Source organism: Pristiophorus japonicus, chromosome 22, assembly GCF_044704955.1.
Source record: "Pristiophorus japonicus isolate sPriJap1 chromosome 22, sPriJap1.hap1, whole genome shotgun sequence".
In the NCBI taxonomy this organism is placed as follows: domain Eukaryota; kingdom Metazoa; phylum Chordata; class Chondrichthyes; family Pristiophoridae; genus Pristiophorus; species Pristiophorus japonicus.
The window spans coordinates 58,169,291-58,190,530 of NC_091998.1; the positions used below are offsets into that span (position 1 = coordinate 58,169,291).

The following is a 21,240-nucleotide window of genomic DNA, read 5'->3' on the forward strand; positions in this document are numbered from 1 at the left end:
CACAGTGAACTGGGCGAATCTGTTAATAGGTAAAATGACAGAAGATCAGTGGGAGATGTTCAAAAAATAATTGAAGGTGTAACAGAAGCAGTTTATACCCCTGAGGGGCAAGAACTTGCCCCAAAAAACAGCCACAGACGACTAAAGAGGTAAGGGACAACATATATCTAAAACATGCAAAGATTAGCACAGATCCTAGCAACTGGGAGAGATACAAAGGTCAACAAAAGGTGACAAAATAGATGGTAAGAGCTACATAAAGGAGTATTTAAAGAAACTTGCAAGGTTTATTAAAATCATCACACATTTTTTACAATTATATTAGGAAAAGGAGGGTGGTTAAAAGCAATGTGGGCCCCTGAAAGCTGATAATGGCGATATTGTAAATGATAATGAGGCAATGGTGGACATGTTGAATAATTTCTTTATGTCAGTATTTACAGTAGAGGAAGAGGAAAGCATGCCGGATATCCCAAGGAAACTAATTTTGAGTCATGGACAGGGACTCATCAATTAACATAAGTAAAATAACAGTAATGAAGAAAATAATGGCACTAATGAGTGACAAATCCCTAGATGGTTCCATTCCAGGGTTTTAAAGGAAGTCGGTGAGAACATTGCAAATGCCTGGATTCTAATCTTCCAAAGTTCACTCGATTCGGGATCCGTTCCTTTAGATCGTAAAATTGCGCATGTCACTCCGCCATTTAAGAAAGATGAGAAAGGGAAACCAAGGAATTGTAGACTAGTGAGCTTAACATATGTTGTCGGGAAATTACTCGAGTCTATAAGTAAGGACAGAGTGACTGAAAACCGTAAATTTTCAGCGGATCAGAGAGAGCCAGCATAGATTTGTAAAGAGTAGGTCATGCCTGATGAACCTGATAGAATTTTTTGAAGGTGTGACTGAAGTAATGGACAGGGGAATGTCTGTGGATGTTACTTACATGGACTTCCAAAAGGCATTTGATAAAGTCCCTCATAAGAGACTGTTAGCTAAAGTTAAAGCTCATGGAATCAAAGGCAAATTATTGACCTGGTTAGGAAATAGGTTGAGCAGTAGAGGACAGAGAGTAGGGATAATGGGCAGGTACTCTAATTGGCAGGATGTGACTAGTGGTGTCCCACAGGGATCTGTGTTGGGGCCTCAACTATACACTGTTTATTAATTACTTATGTGATGGGATACAAAAATCCATATCCAAATTTGCTGATGACACAAAGATAGATAGTCAACATTGTAAACAGTGTATATGGAAACATAAAATTACAAAGAAATATTATCATCATAGGCAGTCCCTCGAAATCAAGGAAAACTTGCTTCCACTCTAAAAGTGAGTTCTCAGGTGACTGTACAGTCCAATACGGAAATTACTGTTTCTGTTACAGGTGGGACAGACAGTCGTTGAAGGAAAGGGTGGTTGGGGAGTCTGGTTTGCCGCACGCTCCTTCCGTTGCCTGCACTTGTTTTCTGCATGCTCTCGGCGACAAGACTCGAGATGCTCAGCGCCCTCCCGGATGCTCTTCCTCCACTTAGGGCGGTCTTTGGCCAGGGATTCTCAGATGTTGGTGGGGATGTTGCACTTTATCAAGGAGGCTTTGAGAGTGTCATTGAAACATTTCCTCTGCCCACCTGGGGTTCGCTTGCCGTGTAGGAGTTCCGAGTAGAGCACTTGCTTTGGGAGTCTTGTGTCGGGCATGCGGACAATGTGGCCCACCCAACAGAGCTGGTCGAGTGTGGTCAGTACATCGATGCTGGGGATGTTGGCCTGATCGAGAACATTGATGTTGGTGCATCTGTCCTTCCAGGGGATTTGCAGGATCTTGCGGAGACATCGTTGGTGGTATTTCTCCAGCTATTTTTGTGTGTCTGCTGCATATGGTCCATGTCTCTGAGCCATACAGGAGAGCGGGTATCACTACAGCCCTGGAGACCATAAGCTTGGTGCCAGATTTGAGGACCTGATCCTCGAACACTCTTCTTCAGGCGACCGAAGGCTGCGCTGGCACACTGGAGGCAGTGTTGGACCTCATCATCGATGTCTGCCCTTGCTGATAGTAGGCTCCCGAGGTATGGAAAATGGTCCACGTTGTCCAAGGCCTCGCCGTGGATTTTGATGACCGGGGGGCAGTGCTGTGTGGTGGGGTCAGGTTGGTGGAGGACCTTTGTCTTACAGATGTTTAGTGTAAGGCCCATGTTTTCGTACGCCTCGGTGAAGATGTTGACGATGGTTTGGAGTTCAGCCTCTGTATGTGCGCAGATGCAAGCGTCGTCTGCGTATTGTAGTCCGACGACTAAGAGGAAGGGACGGTCTTGGATCTAGCCTGGAGGCGACGAAGGTTGAATAGGTTCCCACTGGTTCTGTAGTTTAGTTCCACTCTAGCGGGGAGCTTGTTGAGTGTGAGGTGGAGCATTGCAGCGAGTAAGATCGAGAAGAGGGTTGGCGCAATGACGCAGCGCTGTTTGACCCCGGTCTGGACGTGGATTGGGTCTGTGGTGGATCCATTGGTCAGGATCATGGCTTGCATGTCGCGTGGAGCAGGCGGGGGATGGTGACAAACTTTTGGGGGAAGCCAAAACGGAGGAGGACGCCCCATAGTCCCTCGCGGTTAACAGTGTCAAAGGCCTTTGTGAGGTCAAAGAAGGCCATGTACAAGGGTTGGTGCTGTTCCCTGCATCTCTCTTGCAGTTGTCATGCCGTGAAGATCATGTCCGTTGTACTCAATAGCAGACGGAATCCGCACTGCGACTCCGGGAGGAGCTCCTCAGCCACAGGGAGAAGACGGTTGAGGAGGATTCTAGCGATGACTTTCCCAGTGGCCAATAACCGGGAGATTCCTCTCTAGTTGCATTATATAGAATATATAATAGCACAAAGCGATATTAATAGATTACTTGAATAGGAAAAACTGTGGCAAATGGATTACAATGTAGACAAATGTGAGGTAATCTACTTTGGACCTAAAAAGGATAGAACAGGGTACTTTCTAACTAGTGACAAGTTAGAAACAGTGAAGACCCAAAGATACTTAGGGGTCCATGTACATAGATCATTAAAGTGTCATGGACAGGTACAGAAAATAATTTTAGAAGTCTAATGGAATGCTAGCCTTTATATCTAGAGGACTCAAATACAAGGGAATAGAAGATATGTTGCAGCTATACAAAGCCCTGGTTAGACCACACCTGTAGCACTGTGAGCCGTTCTGGGCACCACACCTTAGGGAGGATATATTGGCCTTGGAGGGAGAGGTTTACCAGAATGATACCCGAACTCTAAGGTTTACATAAGGAGGAGAGATTGCACAAAATAGGGTTATGTTCCCCGGAATTTAGATGGTTAAGGGATGATTTGATCGAAGTTTTCAAGATATTAAGGGGAACAGATAGGGTAGATAGAGAGAAACTATTTTCGCTGGTTGTGGAGTCTAGAATTAGGGGACAGAGTTTAAATATTAGAGACAGGCCTTTCAGGAGTGAAGTTAGGAAACATTTCTACACATAAAGGGCCCAAGTTTCCACATGATTTGCGCCTGATTTTTAGGAGCAACTGGTGGAGAACTGACTATCTTAGAAATCGCAATTCTCCACATTTTTTTTTTCTGCAGTTCTAGTCAGGTAGAACAGTTCTATTTTGGAACAGAATTTTTTCTTCAAAAGGGGGCGTGTCCAGCCACTGACGCCTGATTTGAAAGTTTCCACAGTGAAAACGTACTCCAAACTAAAGTAGAATGGAGCAAGTGAAGATTTTTGTAGAACTGAAAAAACCTGTTCTACACATTAAAAAATCAGGCGCAGGTTACAAATTAGGCGTCCAGAACGAGGTGGGGGGGGGGAAGGGAAATCATTAAATTATATAATAAATCCTTATTTATACTTATACAAATATTATACAAATAAATCCAACCTGAATAAACATTTATAAGCAAAGAAAAGAGTAAATAAACCATCTTCCTACCTGTGTGAAAGTGCTTCAGGCAGGCCTTTCGGGACCGAAGGCTGAACGGGCCGGCCCGAGACCTCGGGCAGGGCCCGTCCCCAGCACCAGATTTACAGGTAGGTGGCGTTAGGTTGGGTCGGGTCGGGGAGGTTCGGTTCGGGTTGGGGGGGGGGGAGAGAGAGAGAGAGAGGGAGTGGGGGAGTGGGGGGAGAGAGAGAGAGAGAGAGAGAGGGGGGGAGAGAGGGAGGGAAGGGGGGGAGGGGAGAGGGAGAGAGAGGAGGGAGGGGAGAGGGAGGGGAGAGGAGAGGTCAGGTCGGATCCAGTCCGGGAGCGGGAGTCGGGTCGGGTCGGGGGGCGGGAGCGCGGGTCGGGTCAGGTCCAGTCGGGGGTGGCGGGGAGCGGGAACAGGAGCGCGGGGGGTGGGGGGGGGAGAGCGGGAACAGGAGCGCGGGTCGGGTCCAGTCGGGGGGGGCGGAGCGGGAACAGGAGCTCGGGTCGGGTCCAGTCGGAGAGGCGGGGAGCGGGAACAAGAGCGCGGGTCGGGTCAGTCGGGGGTGGGGGGGGTGGGGAGCGGGTGTCGGGTCTGGTCCGGGGGGGGGGAGGGGGCAGTGGGTGTCGGGTCTGGTCCGGAGGCAGGGGGGGGGGGGGGGGGAGCGAGTGTCGGGTCTGGTCGGGGGGGGGAGCAGGAGCTGGCCGTGGGAGGAGCCTTATTCACGCAGCCCCAGTGAGGCCATTCAGCCAGGGCTAGGGGCTGCGTGCTTCGGGCCCCTCCCACACAGTTCGGCGCCTGGAGCTACTGCACTTGCGTGCCCACTGTAGCGCGCATGTGCAGAGGTCCCGGCACTGTTTTCAGCGCAGGGACCTGGCTCCCCCCCCCCCCCCACAGCTCGTGCTGGCTGCGCCGAGGGCCAGAGGACATGCAGGTAGGTGGAGAATACCGAGGATTTTTTTAGGTGCACTTTGTGGCGCGAGAAACGGGCGTCCAGGTCGGGACTGCGCCGTTCTAGGCGCGTGTGGAAACTTCGGCCCAAAGGGCGGTAGAAGTTTGGAACTCTCTTCTGCAAACGGTAATTGATGCTAGATCAATTGGTAGTTTAAAATCTGATAATTGAATTATTTTTGTTAACGGTAGGTATTAAGGGATATGGGACATAGGGGTATATATGGAGTTAGGTCACAGATCAGTCATGATCTCACTGAATGGCGGAACAGGCTCGAGAGGCTCAATGGCCTCCTCCTTTTCCTATGTGTGTGTGTGTCACCCAAGGAACTGTATCCAATCAATAGTCCAGAATGGTGAATGGGAAAAGAAGCAACAACTGGCGTGTGTTCCCTGATGTTGTGGAATGTCAGTCTCATTACCACTCCCAATAAAAATACATGTAGGGATTTGTTCTTTCCCTTCCTAACCATTCCCAGATTTCCTGTGAAAGCCAAAGGCTCACATCCCTCGCTCGTTATCTGGAGGCAACATAATTAAACACAGAGGCCAGCTCACATTCCTGAGAGCTCAGCCTCAGTCAGGCTGTACCTGTGTTTTGTGTGTGATACGTTTTATTTCCAGTTTCTGCTTACATATGTATTCACTTCTTGAGCTGGTTAGGATGTTTTTTCACTTTGCATTTTTAATAGCAGTAGTGTTCTGTTTCACAGCCGAGGCTGCCCGGGGCGCACACAGCAGAGCTGGGCCGAGGCTGGCCAGGTCACAGGGAGCTGAGCTGGGCCGAGGCTGGCCAGGTCACAGGGAGCTGAGCTGGGCCGAGGCTGGCCAGGTCACAGGGAACTGGGCCGAGGTTGGTCTGGTCACAGGGAGCTGAGCTGGGCCGAGGCTGGCCTGGTCACAGGGAGCTGGGCCGAGGCTGGCCGGGTCACGGGGAGCTGGGCCGAGGCTAGCATGGCCCCAGGGAGCTGAGCTGAGGTTGGCCTGGTCGCAGGGAGCTGAGCCAAGACTGGCCTGGTCACAGGGAGCTGAGCCGAGGCTGGCCTGGTCACAGGGAGCTGAGCCGAGGTTGGCCTGGTCGCAGGGAGCTGAGCCAAGACTGGCCTAGTCACAGGGAGCTGAGCCGAGGCTGGCCTGGTCACAGGGAGCTGAGCTGAGCCGAGGCTGGCCTGGTCACAGCGAGCTGAGCTGGGCCGAGGTTGGCCGGGTCACAGGGAGCTGGGCTGGGCCGAGGCTGACCGGGTCACAGGGAGCTGAGCCGAGGCTGGTCTGGTCACAGGGAGCTGAGCTGGGCCGAGGCTGGCCGGGTCACAGGGAGCTGGGCTGAGGCTGGCCGGGTCACAGGGAGCTGAGCCGAGGCTGGTCTGGTTACAGGGAGCTGAGCCGAGGCTGGCCTGACCAGGCTGTCTCTTCTGGGTGATTTCTGAACATTTTGCCAACTGCAGTAGTAAACTGCCCAAATAAAACTCAATTTAGTGAAAGCATACTGTCCTAACCTCTAGTCTACAGAGTCCCTCTTTCCTGAAGGTACGCTGATGTGTACTCCTGCAAATTACCCTGGCTATTTGCTCTGATCTTTTTAACACACTATCCCCAAATGGCTCCTGGCTTGGATTAGCGAGGCTGCATTACTCTTTCAAAGAGGCATGATGGGCCGAATGGCTTCCTTCTGTGGTGTATGATTCTATGATTTTCTTCTCGATAATCCAGAGTGCTGAAACGAATTAAGCTGTGGAACTGCTCGGAAGGAGACCAGTTAATGCAGCTTAATGTGTGGTTCCGTCCCCCAATGGGCAGTACCTTTACCCACACAGGCTTCGGCTCACAGCCACTCACAAACTTAACCAACCGCTGGATGATTGGAAAGGGCAATCCTGTAATAATCGGGAAGGACTCTTGAGCAGAGTCTGAAAACTGAAGCCTTTCTCTCCCTTCCCTCCGCAGGTCTGCTGATGTCCCTTGACATTCCACAAGAGCGGGGTTTGAGTTCGCTGGATCACAGGTACTTTGATGAAATGGTGGTCTGTCGTTTTCCTCTATTCAACTTCTTGGAGCCTTTCCCCTTGGACTGGATGTATGTAGTCTTTGTCATCATGTGGTTAGGTGAGTCTCAGGCCTTTGGCCCAACTCTAGGGCCATGTTCATGAAATGGTTACAGATTGCAGATAAGGGAATTATTGTGAGGATTTATCTGACCATCATTTTCCAATCCTCTCTGGCTACAGGTATTGTGCTGGAGGACTGCTAATGTTGTACTGTTGTTAAAAAAGGGAGAAAGGGATGGACCGAGTCATTGCAGGCCAGACAGTCTAACCCTGGTGGTGGGCAAATTATTGGAAAAAATTCTGAGGGACAGTACCTGTATTAATCGTCATTTAGAAAGGCACAGATTAATCAAGGACAATCAGCATGGATTTGTTAAAGGAAGGTCGTGTGTCACTAACTTGACTGTTTTTGTTTTGAGGAGGTAACGAGGGGGGGTCGATGAGGGTAGCGCGTTTGATGTAGTCAACATGGATTTTAGTAAAGCTTTAGACAAGGTCCCACATGGCAGATTGGTCAGGAAAGTAAAAGCCCATGGGATCCAAGGGAGAGTGGCAAGTAGAATCCAAAATTGGCTAAGTGACATGAAGCAAATAGTAAATGGTCGATGGGTGTTTTTATGACTGGAAGGTTATTTGCAGTGGGGTTCCACAGGGCTCAGTACTAAGTCTCTTGCTTTTTTGTATTGTACATCAATGATTTAGACTTGAATGTAGGGGGTATGATTAAGAAGTTTGCAGAGGATACAAAAATTGGCTGTGTGGGTGATAATGAGGAAGAAAGCTGTAGACTGCAGGAAGATGGAGGGGAGGTGGGGGCGGAGAAACCCAGGGCCGGGGACAGGAGGGGCCACATTGCAGCGAAGTGTGTTGGAGGGGCGGGCCTGGGGGCTCTGTGCCTCGGTGCGGGGAGTGTTCAGAGTGGGGTGGACGGGTTGATTGCGCAGATGGCGGTTGGTGGATGTGGTGTGGTTGGTGTCGCGCGGGCGTGGCTCCGAGGTGGCCGGGGCTGGGGGCTCGACATCTGGGGGTGTTCGGCATTTGGGAAGGATTCTGACAGGACGGGGCGGGTTGGGTGCGGGGGGAGTGTTCCCGGTGTTGGGTGGGTCCGGAGCCGGGGGGGGGGGGAGGGGCGGGGGGGCACGCTCTTGGGATGGGGGGGGCTATTTGGGGCTGGGATTGGGAGAGACCTCTTCACTCGGGGAGTTGTTGGCCTGTGTGGTTCCCTGCCGCGGAGAGTTGTTGATGCCAGTTCATTGGATGTGTTCGGGAGGGAGTTGGATGTGGTCCTTGCGGCTGGGGGGGTGTGGAGGGGGCTTGGGGGGGGAGGTGCTGGGGTGGGTGATCAGCCATGATCTTGTTGAAAGGCGGTGCATGCTCGAAGGGCCGACTGGCCTACTCCTGCACCTATTTTCTATGTTTCTATGTTTCTAAGATATCAATGGACTGGTCAGGTGGGCAGAACAGTGGCAAATGGAATTCAATCTGGAGAGGTGTGAGGTAATGCATTTGGGGAGGGCTAACAAGGCAAGGGAATACACATTAAGTGGTAGGACACTGAGAAATGTAGAGGGACCTTGGAGTGCATGTCCACAGATCCCTGAGGGTAGGAGGCCAGGTAGATAACGTGGTTAAAAAGGCATACAGGATATTTTCCTTTATTAGCCAAAGCATAGAATACAAGAGCTGGGAGGTTATGCTTGAACTGTCTAAAACACTAGTTAGGCCACAGCTGGAGTACTGCGTACAGTTCTGGTCACCACATTAAAGGAAATATGTGATTGAACTAGAGAGGATACAGAGGGGATTTACCTGAACTGGAAAACTTTAGCTATGAGAAAAGATTGAGTAGGCTGGGTCTGTTTTCTTTGGAACAGAGGAAGCGGAGGGATGACTTAATTGAGGTGTATAAACTTATGTGGGACCGAGATGGAGTGGGTAGGATGGACCTATTTCGCTTAGCAGAGGGGTCAATAACCAGGGGGCACAGATTTAAAGTGATTGGTAGAAGGATTATAAGGGAGTTGAGGAGAAACATTTTTACCAAGAGGGTGGTGGGGCTCTGAAACTCACTGCCTGAAAGGGTGGTAGGGGCAGAAAACCCCATCGCATTTAAATGGTGCTTGAATATGTATTTGAAGTTTCGTAACTGACAGAGCTAAGGACCAAAACCTGGAAGGTGGGATTAGGCTGGATAGCTGTTTCCGGCCGTCAACGACACAATCGGCGGATTGGCCTCCTTCTATGCCGTAAATTTTTCTGGTTGTATGATACCTGACTTGTGGCAGAACAAAAAAAAGCCCTCTATTGTACACTCGAGCACATATCCATAACTACCGTTATCCAGCCAGCCAAGGTAGCTCATGTTTTACATTGAGAAACTAAAGGTAAGGCTGAGACCCATGGCACAAGCCAGCAGCAAGGTTGAGAAGAGGAGGTTAAGCAAATTGGGAAGCTCTTCTCTCAATACATCAAGCTCCCATTTTAATAGCCTGTAATGTTTGGGATGAAGGGAAGATAATGGAGGTGAATAGTTGGGTAATGGTGGAACTGAAACTATCTGCTTGTCATTGGGTAGGTAGTAGCTTTATTTAACAATGTTCCGTTGTCCATGTAAAGATGTAAGATATTCTAAATATAAAAAGAAATGTAAACTTTCTGGCAGCAAGTGCAGTCTGCTGATCAACTTCTCAGCTGAGACTCTTAAAACTTGATCAGAACTTTGTAAGATTATAACCTAGAAATTTGTGGCCGCCACAATAGCTGCTGATGCCACCGCGGCCAAGGGTTACCGGCCACTGAAAATGGTTACACTGACAGGACTGAAAAATTGGCACTGAAAAATTAGCCCAGCACTAAACCCATTCGTCCTGACATCAGGCCCCAGGCGTCTACAAGCGGTGATACAACTACGAACAGCCTCTGAACACGAGGCTGTGATTTTGCAAAGCATTGTGAGGTCTTAAAAGGGCAATGGATTGTTGTTTTGTTAAAACAGCAATGCCTTCTGAAACGATAAAAATAAAAATATAGAATTTTCAGCCTTTACAGCTCAACTTCTAAAAATAAATGAACGTTAAAAAGAATCCCCAGATGGGAGTCTTTAGCACTTAAAGCTGAATTACCTTCCGCACCGAAAACAAAGTAGGAAACGTGCATCAGCATGAACCCAACTGGCTCAGCAAACGAGGGAAAGGGCACCTCGGGTCCCGCATTCAGCTCGAGCAGCAAGGCCATTTGCAGTGTCTCCCACTGAAAGGCAGTAGCATTCCACCAGCTATAAAATCATAGAAAATTACGACACAGAAGGAGGCCATTCGGCCCATCGTGTCCGTGCATTCAGCACTCCAGCTTTGTGTGGGACCAGATCACCGAAGCCATCAATGCCAGGAGTGTGTTTCCCCCCCACCCACCACCTGGCTCCAACACCTAAAGAAGCTTCATGACCTCAGACCAGTGGTGCAGGTCAGTAAATGCATCTTCAGAAGCTGTCTCCTATCAACTGCATCATGAGCCTCACACACTTCTCAATGCATGACTCCATCCTCTCTCCCACCAATCACTCACCTACCAACAATCTGTACGAACCACCAGGCATCCCCCCATTCCTAGCTTCCCCTCACCCTCTTGGAGGAGACGGTGCTGGCCATTCTTGGCAGGGGCTTGGCTGAGCCCTTGGCCAGCGGCGGGGCTGAAAGGATACAAGATGCTGGTATCTGCATACGTTATCCTCTTTTTTGCATGTGCCTCATGTTTTCGCTCTCCTCGCCACATCACCACACTTGTGCCTTCCTCATTTCACACACGGCAGAAATTCAGCCTGCCCAGCCAGTGGTTAACCAAGAATAGGGAGTGAAGAGTGACGAAGAAGGAATCCCTTCACTCGATTTCACACTCCCAGCCACCAGCTCCTCAAGCTCGAGCAGCAAGGCCATTTGCAGTGTCTCCCACTGAAAGGCAGCAGCATTCCACCAGCTATAAAATCATAGAAAATTACGACACAGAAAGAGGCCATTCGGCCCATCGTGTCCGCACCAGTCGAAAGAGAGCTACCCAGCCTAATCCCACCTTCCAGCACTAGGTCCGTAGCCCTGCAGGTTACGGCTCTTTAAGTGCACATCCAAGTACCTTTAAAATGTGGTGAGGGTTTCTGCCTCTACCACCCTTTCAGGCAGTGAGTTCCAGACCCCCACCCCCCTCTGGGTGAAGAAATGTCTCCTCATCTCCCCTCTAATCCTTCTACCAACTACTTTAAATCTATGCCCCTGGTTATTGACCTCTCTGCTAAGGGAAATATCCACTTTATCTAGGCCCCGCATATTTTTATACACCTCAATTAAATCTCCCCTCAGCCCCCCCGTTCCAAAGAAAACAACCCCAGCCTATCCAATCTTCCCTCATAGCTAAAGTTTTCCAGTCCTGCCAACATCCTCGTAAATCTCCTCTGTACCCTCTCTGATGCAATCACATCCTTCCTGTAATGTGGTGACTAGAATTGCACGCAGTACTCTAGCTGTGGCCTAACTAGTGTTTTATACAGTTCAAACATAATCTCTCTGCTCTTGTATTCCATGCCTCAGCTAATAAAGGAAAGCATTCCGTATGCCTTTTTAACTACCTTATCGAGCTGTCCTGCTAACTTTAAGGATCTGTGGACATATACTCCAAAGGTCCTCTGTTTCTCCACACCTCTCAGTATCCTCCAATTTTATGGGCTGGATTTTTGGCTTTGGCGATTTCAGGTCGAAAACGGAGGCGGGTTGGGAAAGTTACCGCCCAGTAACGTCTGCGCTGTGAGGAGAAATTTTTGCCATCTGGGCCCTGCACCAGGAGCGCAGCGCAAAGGGAGACGTTGTACAACTTTCGCGGCGCAAAAACGGGAACCTCGCCAACTGCGGGGCCGGGAGCGCTCCGAGAGAGGCCTTGGGAGGGGGAAAAAATCTTCATAAAAACATTAAAAAAACATTGCCCACACCACCACAACACAAATCGCTACAACAAAAAAATAAAAGAATAAACACTGGAACTTATCTTTTTTGCACTTTATCCACCTCACCGCCGCGGGCAGGACTGGGCCGCTGTGTTTTCCCTGGCGGTCATCGCGGGGCGCGCTTCGGGATGTACGGGTCGGGATCGAGTCGAAACTACTGTCAGTGTCACAATCAGAGCCATTGCACACCCGGCGCAGCGCTTCACGGCGGTCCTTCCAAGCGCCACTGCAAAACCCAACCGGAGGATCGCGACCGGACGCAAGAGACCTCAACGCACCATTTTTCGCCACGGAGGGTCAAGTCCCACGAAAACCGGAGTGCAAGCGACCTGAAAAGCCAGCCCATTGTGTAGTCCCTTGTATTGTTGTTCCTCCCCAAATGCATTACCTCACACTTCTCCGGATTGAATTCCATTTGCCACTTTTCTGTCCAACTGACCAGTTCATCGATATCCATGCTACATCCACTGTGGGCGCACCGCATGACATCAGTAGGATAAGCAAGCATGTTTGTGTCCTTCTCCACATGCGCGCAGGCAGCCTGGGCCCCTTCTGTGTTGGGCACCCCATCGCCTTCTGAGTATGGGCACCCCATCGCCTTCTGAGTATGGGCACCCCATCGCCTTCTGAGTATGGGCACCCCATCCCCTTCTGTATTGGGCATCCCATCGCCTTCTGAGTATGGGCACCCCATCGCCTTCTGTATTGGGCACCCCATCCCCTTCTGAGCATGGGCGCTGTCAACAAGGTCCGGCCGCTCATGCGCAGTACCCCACAGTTGCAGCTACCATACAGCGCGCCACGTATTCCTCAGCTCTGTGGGTCTGAGAAGGCCCGAGAGAAGATTGGATTGAAGTGGGGGAGTTAAGGGGGGGAAAGAGAGGAGAGGAGGGAGAGGTCGGAGAGGAGGGGAAAGATCGGGGAGGGGGAGATCGGAGGGGGTGGAGAGATCGGGGGAATCGGAGGGGGTGGAGAGAGGAGGTCAGGAACTTTTGGGGGGGGGTTAAAAGAGTACAGAGAGCAGAGTGGGGATGGTGGAAGAACAAGATCCAGTTCTAAAGGGGGGATTGAGAGTGAGAATGTGATCCAGATGGTAAGACCGGACGAAATTCGGAAGTCATGACACTGTCACTATTCACTTCATACCCAATAAACCTGTCAACAATCTGTGACCCAAACACAATGCCCCCCCTATGGGGGGTGGGGGGGCAGGGGCAAAGGAAGTGAGAAGCTCCGGAATGAAGGTCAGGAACTTGTTGGAGGGGAGAAGGTCATCAATCCGTGGGGGAGGAACTTGGGTAGGGGGAGAAGGTCATCAATCCGTGAGGGAGGAACTTGGGCAGGGGGAGAAGGTCAGGCACTTGGGCGGAGGGAGGAAGAAGGTCAGGAACTGGGGGTGTGGGGGCAAGAACTTTGGGTGGGGGGGTGAGAAGGTCTTTACCTGTGAGAGTGAGCCCCGTCTGTTCAAAGTGAGCTCAGTTCTTTTCTGTTCTGTCAGGAGTCAGCAGTCAGAATGGCTCGAATTACACTTTGCAAAGAGAAACTGCTGGGTGTGTCTTATCCGCCAAGGGGACCAATCAGGTCTTGTCATCAAGGGGGCCAAATCAGAGTCTTGGGAGTTACAAATAACCACGTACATAAGCAAAGGCACACACCAGACAGTCGCTAAGGGAATGCATAAGTTGATTTGAATATATAGATGTATAAAGTTGCATTGAAAAGTTTGCTTTGTGGTGGCTTTCATTTCAGCAGTGTGGCCAAGAGGATGCTGTGATGGTCAGTAACAAAGGGAAGGTAAGGTGTGGGACAAACGTGGAAAGGGGAATGGGGTTGTGGTCACTGGTACCGCAGGTGAATGAATCCATCCCGGTTACCCTGGCAAGAAAGGGGCTGTCTGGGTTGCATCCTTTCTTCTGCTTCCTCTCCTGCATCTTCCTCTTCCCTCTGCCAGCAAATGGTGTAATTCTGAAATAAAAGCAGAAAATGCTGGAAATATTCAGCAGGGCAGGCAGCATCTCTCTCCACGCTTGTTGCTTGACCTGTTGAGTATTTCCAGCACTTTCTGTCTTCTCAGAAGCCTTCCTTAACCATCCGAGACCTTCCAAGCATCCAACAGCACTCCTTACATACTTAACATATATTTCACCAAGCAACTATTTAAATAAAATCAAAAAAATCCACTCCAAAAGCTTAAATGCAAACTTACCCGAAAGATGTGTGTTTCATTTTAAGAGGTGCTGACAGCGCCTCTGTCAGTCTGCTGCACGCTCCCTTTTCAAAGCGAGCTTAGGACCCGGCACTGAACTCAGCGCTAAGGTCCAAGTTCGCTGAGGTGCCGCTAAGCCATCGTTGCACGCCGACTGATGTCACCCTCTCTATTTACATTTCCAGGGCCAATGCTGAGGACACCCTCCATCATGTTGTGTGGCACTACCACCGTGCTAAATAGGGTAGATTCAGAACAGATCTAGCAGCTCAAAAGTGGGCATCCACGAGGCATATCCACCGGCATATCCCTCTCTACCATTACCATCAAGCCAGGGGACCAGCCCTGGTTCAATGAGGAGTGCAGAAGAGCATGCCAGGAGCAGCACCAGGTGTACCTAAAAATGAGGTACCAAACTTTGGAAACTGCAACAAGGACTACCTGCATGCTAAACAGAGGAAGCAGCATGCTCTCGACAGAGTGAAGCGATCCCACAATCAACGGATCAGATCAAAGCTCTGCAGTCCTGCCATATCCAGTCGTGAATGATGGTGGACCATTAAATAACTAACGGGAGGAGGAGGCTCCATGAATATCCCCATCCTCAATGATGACGGAGCTCAGCTCGTGAGTGCAGAATGCAAGGCTGAAGTGTTTTCAACCATCTTCTACTAGAAGTACATAGTGGATGATTCATATCAGCCTCCTCCTGAGGTCCCCACCATCACAGAAGCCAGACTTCAGCTAATTCGATTCACTCCACGTGATATCAAGAAACGGCTGAGCGCACTGGAAACAGCAAAGGCTATAGTCCCCAATAACATCCAGGTTGTCGTGCTGAAGACTTGTGCTCCAGAACTAGCCACGCCTCTAGCCAAGCTGTTCTGGTGCAGGTACAACACTGGCATCTATCTGACAATGTGGAAAACTGCCCAGGTATGTCCTGTCCACAAAGAGCAGGACAAATCCAATCCGGCCAATTACCGCCCCATCAGTCTACTCTCAATCATCAGCAAAGTGACGGAAGATTTTATCGACAGTTCTATCAAGCGGCATCTGCTCTCTGATGCTTGGTTTGGATTCTGCCAGAACCACTCGGTCCAGAATTCATTAGAGCCTTGGTCCAAACATGGACAAAAGTGCTAAATTCCAGAGGTGAGGCGAGAGTGACTGCCCTTGACATCAAGGCAGCATTTGACCGAGTGTGGCATCAAGGAGCCCGAGTAAAATTGAAGTCAATGGGAATCAGGAGGAAAACTCTCCACTGGCTGGAGTCATACCTAGCACAAAGGAATATGACCTTCAACAATCAAAACCAATCATCACAGCTCCAGGACATCATTGCAGGAGTTCCTCAGGGCAGTGTCCTAGGCCCAACCATCTTCAGTGCTTCATCAATGACCTTCCCTCCAACATAAGGTCAGAAGTGGGGATGTTCGCTGATGATTGCAGTGTTCAGTGTCATTCGCAACTCCTCAGATAATGAAGCAGTCCATGACCGCATGCAGCAAGACCTGGATGACATTTAGACTTAGACTGAGAAGTGGCAAGTAACATTCGCGCCACACGTGCCAGGCAATGACTATTTCCAACAAGTGAGAGTCTAACCACTGCCACTTGACATTCAACGTCGTTACCATTGCCGAATCCCCCACCATCAACATCCTAGGAGTCACCATTGACCAGAAACTTAACTGGACCAGCCACATAAATACTGTGGCAACAAGAGTGGGTCAGAGGCTGGGTGGTGAATATCTCCCTTCCTGACTCCCCAAAGCTTTTTCACCATTTACAAGGCACAAGTCAGAAAACACTTGCCTGGATGCGTGCAGCTCCAACAAACTCAAGAAACTTGACACAATCAAGGACAATGCAACCCGCTTGATTGGCACCCCACCCACCACCTTAAATATTCACTCCATCCACCAATGGCGCACCGTGGCTGCAGTGGGTACCATCTACAAGATACATTACAGCAACTCACCAAGGCCACTTCGGCAGCACCTCCCAAACTGGTGACCTCTGCCACCTAGAAGATCTAGGGTAGCAGATGAATGGGAACACTACCATTTGCAAGTTCCCCTCCAAATCACATATCAGCTGACTTGGAAATATATCACCGTTCCTTCATCGCTGAGTCAAAATCCTGGAATTCCCTCCCTAATAGCGCTGCAGGAATTAATGTGGATAAATGTGAGATTATCCACTTTGGTGGTTAAAAACAGGAGGGCTGATTATTATTTGAATGGTGACAGATTGATAAAGGGGGAGGTGCAACGAGACCTGGGTGTCATGGTACATCAGTCATTGAAGGTTGGCATACAGGTGCAGCAGGCGGTGAAAAAGGCAAATGGCATGTTGGCCTTCATAGCGAGAGGATTCGAGTATAGGAGAGGGAGGTCTTACTACAGTTGTACAGGGCCTTGGTAAGGCCACACTTTGAATATTGTGTACAGTTTTGGTCTCCTAATCTGAGGAAGGACATTCTTGCTATTGAGGGAGTGCAGCGAAGGTTCACCAGATTGATTCCCGGGATGACAGGACTGACATATGAAGAAAGACTGGATCGACTAGGCTTGTATTCAATGGAATTTAGAAGAATGAGAGAGGATATAGAAACATAAAAACATAGAAAATAGGTGCAGGAGTAGGCCATTCAGCCCTTCGAGCCTGCACCGCCATTCAGTGAGTTCATGGCTGAACATGCAACTTCAGTACCCCATTCCTGCTTTCTCGCCATACCCCTTGTTCCCCCTAGTACTAAGGATTACATCTAACACCTTTTTGAATATATTTAGTGAATTGGCCTCAACAACTTTCTCTGGTAGAGAATTCCACAGGTTCACCACTCTCTGGGTGAAGAAGTTTCTCCTCATCTCGGTCCGAAATGGCTTACCCCTTATCCTTAGACTGTGACCCCTGGTTCTGGACTTCCCCAACATTGGGAACATTCTTCCTGCATCTAACCTGTCTAAACCCGTCAGAATTTTAAACGTTTCTATGAGATCCCCTCTCATTCTTCTGAACTCCAGTGAATACAAGTCCAGTTGATCCAGTCTTTCTTCATATGTCAGTCCCGCCATCCCGGGAATCAGTCTGTTGAACCTTCGCTGCACTCCCTCAATAGCAAGAATGTCCTTCCTCAAGTTAGGAGACCAAAACTGTACACAATACTCTAGGCGTGGCCTCACCAAGGCCCTGTACAACTGTAGCAACATCTCTCTACCCCTGTACTCAAATCCCCTCGCTATGAAGGCCAACATGCCATTTGCTTTCTTAACTGCCTGCTGTACCTGCATGCCAACCTTTAATGACTGATGCACCATGACACCCAGGTCTCTTTGCACCTCCCCTTTTCCTAATCTGTCACCATTCAGATAATAGTCTGTCTCTCTGTTTTTACCACCAAAGTGGATAACCTCACATTTATCCACATTATACTTCATCTGCCATGCATTGGCCCACTCACCTAACCTATCCAAGTCACTCTGCAGCCTCATAGCATCCTCCTCGCAGCTCACACTGCCACCCAACTTAGTGCCATCCGCAAATTTGGAGATACTACATTTAATCCCCTCGTCCAAATCATTAATGTACATTGTAAACAGCTGGGGCCCCAGCACAGAACCTTGCGGTACCCCACTAGTCACTGCCTGCCATTCTGAAAAGTCCCCATTTACTCCTACTCTTTGCTTCCTGTCTGACGACCAGTTCTCAATCCATGTCAGCACACTACCCCCAATCCCATGTGCTTTAACTTTGCACATTAATCTCTTGTGTGGGGCCTTGTCGAAAGCCTTCTGAAAGTCCAAATATGCCACATCAACTGGTTCTCCCTTGTCCATTCTACTGGAAACATCCTCAAAAAATTCCAGAAGATTTGTCAAGCATGATTTCCCTTTCACAAATCCATGCTGACTTGGACCTATCATGTCACTTCTTTCCAAATGCGCTGCTATGACATCCTTAATAATTGATTCCATCATTTTACCCACTACTGATGTCAGGCTGACCGGTCCATAATTCCCTGTTTTCTCTCTCCCTCCTTTTTTAAAAAGTGGGGTTACATTGGCTACCCTCCACTCGATAGGAACTGATCCAGAGTCAATGGAATGTTGGAAAATGACTGTCAATGCATCCGCTATTTCCAAGGCCACCTCCTTAAGTACTCTGGGATGCAGTCCATCAGGCCCTGGGGATTTATCGGCCTTCAATCCCATCAATTTCCCCAACACAATTTCCCATAGAATATCATAGAAACATATAAAATTCTGACGGGATTGGACAGGTTAGATGCAGGAAGAATATTTCTGATGTTGGGGAAGTCCAGAACCAGGGGTCACAGTCTAAGGATAAGGGGTAAGCCATTTAGGACCGAGATGAGGAGAAACTTCTTCACTCAGAGAGTTGTGGGTATGTGGAATTCTCTACTACAGAAAGTTGTGCCAGTTCATTAGATATATTCAAAAGGGAGTTAGATGTGGCCCTTATGGCTAAAGGAATCAAGGGGTATGGAGAGAAAGCAGGAATAGGGTACTAAAGTTGCATGATCAGCCATGATCATATTGAATGGTGGTGCAGGCTCGAAGGGCCGAATGGCCTACTCCTGCACCTATTTTCTATGTTTGTATGTTTCACCACACGGACTGCAGCGGTTCAAGAAGGCAGCTCACCACTACTTAAGGGCAATTTAGGGATGGACAATAAATACTGGCCCTGCCAGTGACGCCCACATCCCATGAATGAATAACAAAAAAGTTTGCTGTGCTGTCCACCAGGTCTGACCCATTGACCCCTTGTCAATTTTCAGTGACCTAATTACCGTCTCAGTGTTATTCATGCTTCAGCACAAATTGCTGTCTACTTATTTTAGTTAGTATTTGAGAATTCTCCATTCAGAAGGACTGGGATGCAACGCAGGTTAGGCACTTATCTTTCACCTCTGGGACCTGGGTTTGAATCCAGTTCAGATGATGGGATGAAAGTTTCTTCTGTCTGGTGGCAGCAAGAGACCCCTATGAAAAGAGTTGGTGGGCAGTGCCAATCCTGTTCCTAGTGGGCACGGGCTGACCACACTGAACTATCCCTAATTGGCAACCTTATTCAGATAGGGCACAAAGTGGCTGTTGTGGGAATTGGGAAAAAATTACCAACTATTGTGATTATGGAGCATTCACATGAAGTTGGACTCTGTGGCACATTTTTGTGACAGTGTAAAGGGAGCTTTACTCTGTATCTAACCCGTGCTGTACCTGCCCTGGGAGTGTTTGATGCTGACTGTGGGCACCGGAAATGAAAAGTGTTCTAATCCACTGTTTTTCCACTGTCCTGGCTGATGTTCCTCCCTCAAGGAACATTCCCCTGAACAGATTAACTACTGATTGACCTCATTGTTGTTTCTGGGATCATGATATGCACAGATTGTCTGCTGTCCCACTGCACTTCAAAACAACTGATTGTGTGTGAAGTGCTTTGAGAGATTTGTGAGGGAGAAACTGTGGTTGTGTATTAATGCTCTAACCCACATCTCTTTCCACAGGTGCCATGGGGATCATGCTGGGCTGTTTCTACCGGCTGTCCTGCCTGATGTTTTTCATCCCGTACTGGTACAACTTCTTCCTGGATAAGACCGCATGGAACAACCACTCGTACCTGTATGGCCTCATCGGGTTCCAGCTCACGTTCATGGATGCCAACAGATACTGGTAGGAAAGTCAGGGTTTCAGCAAATACAAGTCGCTGGCTCAGAGGCTGAGGGGGAAACATTGTCTCCTGATCAGCTCGAGCAACTTCCTCTCGTGTGTTTTCTGTTCATCCTCCTTCCCCTGTCGTGTCCTCATTTTTATTTAGAAACATAGAAACATAGAAAATAGGTGCAGGAGTAGGCCATTCGGCCCTTCGAGCCTGCACCACTATTCAATGAGTTCATGGCTGAACATGCAACTTCAGTACCCCATTCCAGCTTTCTCGCCATACCCCTTGATCTCCCTTAGTAGTAAGGACTACATCTAACTCCCTCCTGAATACATCTCGTGAACTGGCCTCAACAACTCTCCGTGGCAGAGAATCCCACAGGCCCACCACTCACTGGGTGAAGAAGCCTCTCCTCATCTCGGTCCCAAATGGCCCAGCTCCCATCCTTAGACTGTGACCCCCGGCTCTGGACTTCCCCAACATTAATAAGAACATAAGAACATAAGAATTAGGAACATGAGTAGGCCATCTAGCCCCTCGAGCCTGCTCCGCCACCCAACAAGATCACGGCTGATCTGGCCGTGGACTCAGCTCCACTTACCCGCCTGCTCCCCATAACCCTTAATTCCCTCATTGGTTAAAAATCTATCTATCTGTGACTTGAATACATTCAATGAGCTAGCCTCAACTGCTTCCTTGGGCAGAGAATTCCACAGATTCACAACCCTCTGGGAGAAGAAATTCCTTCTCAACTCGGTTTTAAATTGGCTCCTCTGTATTTTGAGGCTGTGCCCCCTCGTTCTAGTCTCCCCGACCAGTGGAAACAACCTCTCTGCCTCTATCGTGTCTATCCCTTTCATTATTTTAAATGTTTCTATAAGATCACCCCTCATCCTTCTGAACTCCAACGAGTAAAGACCCAGTCTACTCAATCTTTCATCATAAGGTAATCCCCTCATCTCCGGAATCAGCCTAGTGAATCGTCTCTGTAGCCCTTCCAAAGCTAGTATATCCTTCCTTAAGTAAGGAGATCAAAACTGCATGCAGTACTCCAGGTGCGGCCTCACCAATACCCTGTACAGTTGCAGCAGGACCTCCCTGCTTTTGTACTCCATCCCTCTCGCAATGAAGGCCAACATTCCATTCGCCTTCCTGATTACCTGCTGCACCTGCAAACTAACTTTTTGCGATTCATGCACAAGGACCCCCAGTTCCCTCTGCACTGCAGCATGTTGTAATTTCTCCCCATTCAAATAATATTCCCTTTTACTGTTTTTTTTCCCAAGGTGGATGACCTCACATTTTCCGACATTGTATTCCGTCTGCCAAACCTTAGTCCATTCGCTTAACCTATCTAAATCTCTTTGCAGCCTCTGTGTCCTCTACACAACCCACTTTCCCAATAATCTTTGTGTCATCTGCAAATT

General features: G+C 49.1%; 1 protein-coding gene across 5 annotated transcripts in view; it reads left to right on the forward strand.

Annotated features, from left to right (window-relative positions):
- ggcx (gamma-glutamyl carboxylase) overlaps positions 1–21,240 on the forward strand; it is a 227,662-nt gene that overhangs the window by 165,419 nt on the left and 41,003 nt on the right. For 4 of the 5 annotated variants that reach the window (XM_070866183.1, XM_070866184.1, XM_070866182.1 and 1 more), the window contains 2 exons: positions 6,826–6,984; positions 19,659–19,824. In XM_070866183.1, the coding sequence (XP_070722284.1) occupies positions 6,826–6,984; positions 19,659–19,824 (325 nt within the window). The remainder of the gene's footprint in view (positions 1–6,825; positions 6,985–19,658; positions 19,825–21,240) is intronic. The other variant, XM_070866185.1, reaches the window with a different exon arrangement.